Consider the following 8,609-nt stretch of genomic DNA (forward strand, 5'->3'; position numbering starts at 1 on the left):
GAGAGAGAGAGAGAGAGAGAGACAGAGACAGCGAGACAGCGAGACAGCGAGACAGCGAGACAGCGAGACAGCGAGAGAGCGAGAGAGCGAGAGCGCGAGAGAGCGAGAGAGAGCGAGAGAGCGAGAGAGCGAGAGAGAGAGAGAGAGAAAGAGAGAGACAGACAGACAAAGAGAGTTAGGTGGGAGAGGCAAGGAGTGAGGTGGAGGTAAAAGGGAGTTGTCACATCACCAGTGATATGTGACATACTTTCCTACCTGTCACCACTGCTATGACATACCTTAAAATATATGTCACCGCTGCTACGACAATACTTGCATTGTTCACGTGTCAACTGCAGCAGGAAACAATTTGACCCCGAAAAATAAAATCCCTTACTGGGATGTTCTGAATGGGCTGTACCTGTGATTAAGCGTGATTAACCCACGCAGCACACGTTGAATGAACCACTGGCAGTTCCAACAAATCAGTAAAAATAAAAATAATGTATAAGAAATCTTATAGCACCACTAATAACTCTCCTATCTGCAGTAAACAACTCCTCACTGCAAAAAGAAAAGCCAAACGTCGGCGCGAATGCTGACTCTCTGCGCTACGCTGCGTACTCTCCATACATAATCTAGATTTTCTTTTTGCAGTGAGGAGTTGTTTACCGCGGATAGAAGAGTTATTAGTGGTGCAATAAGTACATATGTATGGGGAGTAACGCAGCGTAGTGTAGAGACAGCATTCGCGCCGACGTTAGGCTGTTCTTTTTGCAGTGAGGCTTTGTTTACCATTGAGTTTTGTTTACCGTTGTTTACCGTTTGTTACCGGAGAGTTATTAGTGGGGCAATAAGATTTATTATACATTATTTTTATTTTTACTGATTTGTTGGAACTGCCAGTGCGCGCGGCGTGTGTTTATATGTTACCTGTGCGCAGGATTTATACCTGCGTGTGTCTCACAGCCAGCCACCTTCCTTCCTGCCACCCACAGGCACTTGGAACGTCTCAATAAAAAAAAGAAGGTAAATAAACACGAAATGTATTTACTAGCAAAGTCCTAATGTTTCTCTACTCTATGTCGCCTATTATTGCCGATAATTACCCGTAAATGCCGGTCAACTGCTCATCTGCAACACACAAGTACATCGCACGCCTGCCCTGTGCACAAACAACATAAATAAGAGAGTTTTATGTTAGAATACTCTCTTATTCATGTTGTTTGTGCACAGGGCAGGCGTGCGGTGTACTTGTGTGTTGCAGATGAGCATTTGACCGGCATTTACAGGTAATTATCGCAATAATATTAATAGGCGACATAGAGTAGAGAAACATTAAGACTTTGGTAGTAAATACATTTCGTGTTTATTTATCATTATTTTTTTTTATTGAGACGTTCCAAGTGCATGTGCTGCCACCCGCGCGGTATCTCATTGTTTCGGTGGTTACACACGTTTCTGTTTGTACTTTGCACAGCGGCGGTATAAACTCTGTGTCTTGTCTATCTGTCTCTCGCCGCTTTCTCTGTCCTGTCTAATCTGTCTGTCTCTCTCTACTCTCTCATGTTCCTGTCTCCTCTCTCTCGCTCCTCTTCATCTCTCTCTTCTCTCTTCTCTCTTAACTCTCTATCTCTCTCTCTCTCTTTTCTCTCGCGGCTGCTCTCTCTCTCTCTCTCACCTGTCTCTCTCTCTGCTCTCTGTGATCTGTCTGTCTGTCTGTTGTCTGTCTCTCTCTCTCTCTCTGTTCTCTCTTCTCTCTCGCTCCCATCTGTCTCTCTCTCTCTGTTTGTCTCTCTCTCTCTCTTCTCTCTTCTCTCTTCTTCTCTCTCTCTCTCTTCTCTCTCTACTCTTGTGTCTTCTCTCGCTCTGTCTGTCTGTCTCTCTGTCTTTAGTCTCTCCTCTGTCTTTGTGTTGGTATAGTGACCAGACAGACAGCGATTTCCACTATCTGTGTTGCATCCGACACTGTGTGCGTTAAGCCTCGTATGTGTGTGTGTGACATGTGTGTGTGTGCTGTGTGTGTGCGGTGTGCGTCCGTGTGCGTGTGTGCGTTAGTTGCGTGTTTGTTGCGTGTGTGCGTGATTGCGTCCGTGTGCGTGTCGTGAGCAGAATTTGATGATGTGTGTGTGTGTGTGTGTGTGTGTGTGTTTGTGTGTCGCTGGTCTATGAAAAACGGAGGCACAATGTGTGTGTGTCGTGTGCGGCGACGCGCTGCAGACGCAGTGTGTCTTGTGCGTGCGATGCGTTGCGTGTGTGCCGCATGGGCTTTGCTGCTTTGCATGGACACCGTATCAGGCGCGACACATCGGTGGATAGCGTACTTGTTTAGCGGGTGGGTGGGGGATTGTGGGAGGCGGTTCGGTGTGGGGGTGGGGTGTACTAGTAGGGCGGAGACGGTCTGCGGATGTAATGCCGTGACAGGCCTAGTGTGAATTGTTGTGCGCTGCGTGTGCGGTGTGTGTGTAGTGCCGATGCCGAGTGCGTGTGTGCGTGTGTGTGCGTGTGTGCGTGCGTGTGTGCGTGCGTGTGTGTTTGTGCGTGCGTGCATGCGTGCGTGTGTGTGTGTGTGTGCGTGCGTGTGTGTTTGTGCGTGCGTGCATGCGTGCGTGTGTGTGTGTGTGTGCGTGTGTGTGTGTTTGTGCGTGAGCGTATACGTATGCGTGTGGGCCTGCGCTTCCACATTACTATTCGACATCCACTACTACATAGTAGTATCCGATTCGAGAGCTAAGAGCTAATAATAGCTATATCAAGAGTGCCTCTATTATTCACTCCTGCCTGTAATTATTCGGTCTTGATAGTGTATATATTACGGGACATGTTCTACTCTACGTGATATCCGCATTAAAGAGGCGTGCCAGGAGTTTTTGCATTAACCCACACTGCTTATATATGGGTCGTTGATTATGTTTATTCAGCCACACAACGCCCGCACTTTACTCCGCTACTAAACCCGATTAAAATCTATTACGTAAGTTGTCACTGTGACTATACCCCCACTGTCTGTGTGTATGTGCGCGGGCGCGCGCACGTGTGTGTGTGTATGTGCGTGAGTGCGTGCGTGCGCGCGCGTGTGTATTTGGTAGGCTCTAAAGAATAGATAAACAGTAAAAAAACTAAACTAAACAAAAGAGGCAGTGAATACAAGTTGTGCTTGTTTATTATAATTTTGTTATTGTAACGGCCCCAAGTGTCTTTGTGCACGCAAACACATACGACCGCACGCACACACGCACGCACGCACGCACGCGTGCACTATAGCAATTAGTAGTACTAGTAGTACTATAGTTATTAGTGAGCATGTGTGGCACTGCAGGGCACACTTAGCTGTGCTAACAGTAGAGAGTGATTCCTCCGTTTATTTGTCAATGGTCTGGGTATGCTGCTGCTCCCCCCCCCCACCCACACACANCTCATACCCCACAGGTGTGTTCATACCTGGGTGTGTTCATACCTCACAGATGTGTTCATACCCCACAGGTGTGTTCATACCTGGTGTGTTCATACCTGTGTTCATACCCCACAAGTGTGTTCATAGCTCGGTGTGTTCATAGCTCATAGATGTGTTCATACCCCACAGGTGTGTTCATAGCTAGTGTCCTCATACCTCACAGGTGTGTTTATACCTGCAGTACGTGAGACATCGTCCAAGCTCTCATACGCGTGTTACTATCGTTTGCTGCAGAGTTACGAGGCGGCGGTGACGACGGTGCCGACGACCCCCAGGGCGAAGTCGACGAGAGGTGGCGCCACCGTCACGCCGGCGCGGACTCCGCTGGGTCTGCGTAACGGCTCGCCGACGTTCGGGAAGCCAGTGAGGAGGCTGTCGGCCGGAATGTTCCTATTCAGCGCTCTGAGCGGGGGCGGCAAGCTACGCAAGAGGTGGGTGTGTGTAGGGGTGGGGGTGGGGTGCATGTGTGTGTGTGTGTGTGTGTGTGTGTGTGTATGTTTGTGTGTGTGTGTGAAATTAATTACCACATGGTGGTATGCAAGAAGGATGAGCGTGCGTACTTAATGATAATACAGGTATACTGGAACGTACCCTGGTAACTATTTGATATGGTTAGGGTTAGGGTTAGGGTTAGGGTTAGGGACTAGGCGTAGGCGACTCCCTAGACTCGTTAGTGGAGTAGGCGAGGTACGGTCCGGCATTTTAGGTAGTACCAGGGTACGTTCCGGTATACTGGACCGTACCCAGGGTACGTTCCGGCAGTACCCTGGGAGACATAGACCTTCTCAGCCATACTTACATGTACGGCGGCATATGTAAGTGCCACTGCTGGCTGCTGGGGGAGGGGGGTGGCTGGTGAGAGCGAACGCTACCAACCATATGTCTTATTGCTTTCAAGTTTGCCGAGGTTCCCGCCATCAAATATTCAATACAATAACGTTAACGGTGTTTTTTGGACGCGTATCAATATTGTTTTTACCACGCGCGTTTATTATGATTTTATTTTCCATCCCCAAATCTGCCAAGAAACCGGCCCTGCCAACGCACCCTTGCTTCAAGGTTAGCGGCAAGCGACGGTAGATCAATGGTTACCGTTGTCAAGGTTACAGAGCGGTAACGTCTGATTTCATATTGCTGATGACCCTCCCCCTCCCTCCATCCACGTCACGCACCGCCAGCACAACACACACAGTCTACTACACTGGCACACACACAACAACTCGTACAACCGTCACTGCGAACAAGCATCACAACACGTAATACCACCCTCTCACCACAACACAAAACGCACGCCACATTACAATCTCAGCAAATTATACACAACTTGTCCCACCCACCCGAGTTCTGCATGATCATTACCGTTTTTCCACACGGCTAACGTTGCCGGCTCCCGCTCACAGGCTGATTTGCTCGCTTTCACACAACTGAACGATAATGAATTTATATATATGTTCCATAATGCACATAACATACCTACCTGAAGAGTTTCATGACAAACAGGGCCAGCTAGCCCCTCTGTTTCTGTCGCACCAGCTACCCCACCGTGCAGCAGGCAGCGGGGGCGGCCCCCCGTTACGCCATGTTTCCCGCCCTTTTTCCGGCAAAGCGGACACTTGCGCTACGGCTAGCACTCATCTATAACGTCAACTGGTGCGCCATGATGCTGATTATGCTACTCGTCTGCCCACTGCTTATCGTTACTAACTTAGGTGCCAACGCCTGCCACGTGCTTCATAGCACGGAAGCGAGACATATGCCAACCTGGGCGATGAGGACGCCACGGGGTACGGCCCCAGGCAACATGTTGCGGCGGGGGGGCTGTGTTAGTGGCGTGACGCGGTGCGCCCCACAGGGCGCTACACATGGCAGGCCACGCCAATTACTCCGGGTGGCATTCTTCGCAACGGGTCGCGGCAAAAAATAATGGCGTGCTCTGTGCGTGGTCTGGCTAAAAATCACTAGATTAAATGTCTCTCCAAATTAGCCGAGAATAGACATGCCAGCGGCCGTGAGAGCGGCTTATGCGCTTATATGTCACCTTACTCGTTAGTGTTGTCTGTATGTGTGCAGCGCAGTGGTGTGTGCGTGCGTGGTTGCGCCAGCGCGTGAAGCGCACGTGTGGCGATGTCGTGCGAAACCGCGGCGTCATGGTCGTAAGTGTGCGCGCAGCGTATTCAGACCGTGGAGCGTGGTCCGTGTGAGTGTGCGCGCCGTGGCACCCGGCCAGAGGACCCCGAAGTGTAAGTGTGCGCGCTAAACACCGCGCGCACCTATAGTAATTAGTAGTACTAGGTGTCGACTTCAACACCGACGACGCCCGTTGTGCTGAGATCGAAGCGGGCGTACAGGATCTGCCTCGTCGGAGTGCGGTTCGTCGTCGTCACGTTGCGCCGGCGCAATCGTGCGCTAGCGTTGGCGTCGCGTGTAACGCTGCGTGTGTGCGTGGCCGGGGCGCAGCTGTTGCCGCAGCCTTCCGCGTGCGTGTGTGTTGCGCGCCCTCCCGCGTATGCTGTGCAGCGCCGCGTTAGCGTGATGTGTGGCGTCGGCAGACTCCGGCTGCGTCGGTGCGCGGCTGGCGCGCACGACTCTGTGCGGTACGTGCGTGCCGTGCGTGCTGCGCTGACTGTGACGTGAGAGAAGCGTGGGGCTGAGTGGTATAAGGAAGCGAAATATGGGAAGTAATAGGAGTGACTCTCAGGAGTCTCCCTCCAGTGGGGAGATAAGCTTCCTCGCTGCCCCTACAGCAGTTTGCTTGGTAAGACGAGACTCAGCCATTAGGTACAGGACCCTGTGTCATGCTATAAAACTGTAGTTATCCCTCCAGCCAGGGGCTTAGCAAGGGGTTAACGTTTTCACACCGGCTTTGTTTGAGTGTTGTATTTTGTGCGTTTGTGGGTTTGTTAACGAATGCACTTTCCAGTTCACTTCCCGTGCTAAAGGTGCGGTCTGGCTGTAGACTTAACAAACAATGGTGCGGCAACCACAGGCAAGGGCAAAACCAGCAGTCCGCTGCACCGCACCTGCAGCCGCTCGCAACAATAAATACCGGATCCAATTAATTCTTTAATTAATTAGTTTAATTAATTAATTTTTTCCACTTAATTAATTAAATTAATGAAATTAAAAAATTCACATTGAAGTAGAATTCAGAGTCTGCCTTGCGAAGTGTCGTGTGCTCTCTGCGAGTGCTCCTAGTATAACACGCTGACATAAGGCACAACTAATCTCTCCTTCCATTAGGAATCAGAGTTGCCAGAAAAACATATAGGAAGCTAGTTAGGACTAAATATCTCAATGACATAACCTTTGACCTGACGGTTCACTTCGAAGGTGATGACATTTTATACTCGTGACGACATTTTTTTAAACTATATATATAGTACGTTTCGAACACGCGTCCAGGGCAGGGGGGAGGTCCACGATCTGATTAAAACCCGCAGTATAGGGGAGGGGGAGAATCAACCACGAATGAACAACCCCCACAGCAGTAGCCGTGAGGGAGGAGGGAGTCCACACGATGACGAAAAACGCTCACCGCGCACGTAGGGAGGGCGAAGTGTCACGACATGACAAAACCCCGCGCAGTAGGAAGGGGGTGGGTCAACACTCGGCACGGTTGCCCGCCGTCATATTCGCCATGGCACCTACGATTGAAAACAAACCCCCCGCAGTAGGGGAAGGGGTAGAGTCACACCGACGAGAACGAAAACCCCACGCAGTAGGGAGGGGGAGGTCACACAATGAACTAAAAACACCCCCTGCACGTAGGCGAGGGCGGAGGTCACTAGCGATGACAAAGACCGGACACCCCCCAGTAGGGGAGGGGGCTGTCACACGATTGACAAAAAGCCTCCCGCCAAGTAGGGTGAGTGGGGTGGTCACACGCGACAAAAAGCCCCCCGCACGTTAGGGGAGGGGGAGGTCCCACGATGATAAAACCCCGCAGTAGGGGAAGGGGAGATCACACGATGACAAACCCCCCAATGCCAGATAGGAGGGAGGCTCACACGAATGGCCGACAATAACCCCCTTGCAGTAGGGGAGGGGAGGTCACAGACGATCAACGAAAACCCGCCCGCAGTAGGGCGAGGGACGGTCAACAACGATCGATCAAATCCGCCCCCCAGTAGGGTGAGGGGAGTCCACACGATGACAAAACCGCGCAGTAGAAGGGAGCAGGTCACAGCGATACAAAAACCCCCCTGCAGTACGGGGAGAGGGGAGGTCAGCACGATGACAAAAAACCCCCCCGCAGTAGGGGACGGTGCGGTTCACAAACGATGAACAAAAACCCCCCCGCAGAGGGGAGGGGGGCCGTCACAACACTGACTAAAACGACCCGTCTCGCAGTAGGGGAGGGGGAGATCACACGATGACATATAACCACCCACAGCTAGGAAGGGGAGGTCCCCACGATGAACAAAACGCCGCGCAGTAAGGGGAGGGAAGACATACAATGACAAACCCCGCGCAGTAGGGGAGGGGGAGGTCACACGATGACAAAACCCCGCGCAGTAGGGGAGGGGGAGGTCACACGATGACAAAACCCCCGCAGTAGGGGAGGGGGAGGTCACAGCAATAACAAAACCCTGACCCCCGCAGTAAGGGGAGGGGGAAGGTCAATACGATGACAAAGACGCGGAAAATAACCCCGCGCAGTAGGGAGGGGAGGTTCATACAATGAAAAAACCGCCGTGCAGTAATGGTGCAAAACGTGACAAAACTGGCTCTGTGAAGTCGTCCAGCAGCTGCTTGACTGCTGGCTCCTGTCCTGCTGCTTGCTTGCTGCGCTTGTCCTGCCCCGCCTACCTCCTACTTCTCCTCCTCGAAGTCTGCTGCTGCTGCTGCTGCTGCCCCTCCTCTTCCTGCTGTTCTTTATCTTCCCGCCTCCTCCTGCCTCTCTGGCTCCTCCTGCCGCCCTCAGTCGGCGTGTTAATGAAAGAAGGATCGACAGGAGACACGGCCGCAGAGCTGTCAGGGCATACAGCTAAACCGTCACCAACGAAGGTGGCGCCCAGGAGCGCCAACCAAACACGCCAGGCGGCGTCGCTTATTCACCGGATAGTGACTGTAATTTACGCGAATACACACTGGACAAAACTAAATGCGGTTTTCAGGGGGTGGGCGGGTGTTTCCAGATCTTGCAGGACGAGGGAGGAAAAGGGAGGGTCGTTCA

At 51.8% G+C, this 8,609-nt stretch overlaps 1 protein-coding gene across 1 annotated transcript in view; it reads left to right on the top strand.

Annotated features, from left to right (window-relative positions):
- The window catches only part of LOC106816007, an 11,769-nt gene that overhangs the window by 1,141 nt on the left and 2,019 nt on the right, over positions 1–8,609 (top strand). The window contains exon 2 of the mRNA XM_014820539.1: positions 3,668–3,864. Coding sequence (XP_014676025.1) covers positions 3,668–3,864 — 197 coding nt within the window. The remainder of the gene's footprint in view (positions 1–3,667; positions 3,865–8,609) is intronic.

The sequence above is a fragment of the Priapulus caudatus genome, unplaced genomic scaffold (assembly GCF_000485595.1).
Source record: "Priapulus caudatus unplaced genomic scaffold, Priapulus_caudatus-5.0.1 Scaffold1260, whole genome shotgun sequence".
NCBI lineage: Eukaryota > Metazoa > Priapulida > Priapulimorpha > Priapulimorphida > Priapulidae > Priapulus > Priapulus caudatus.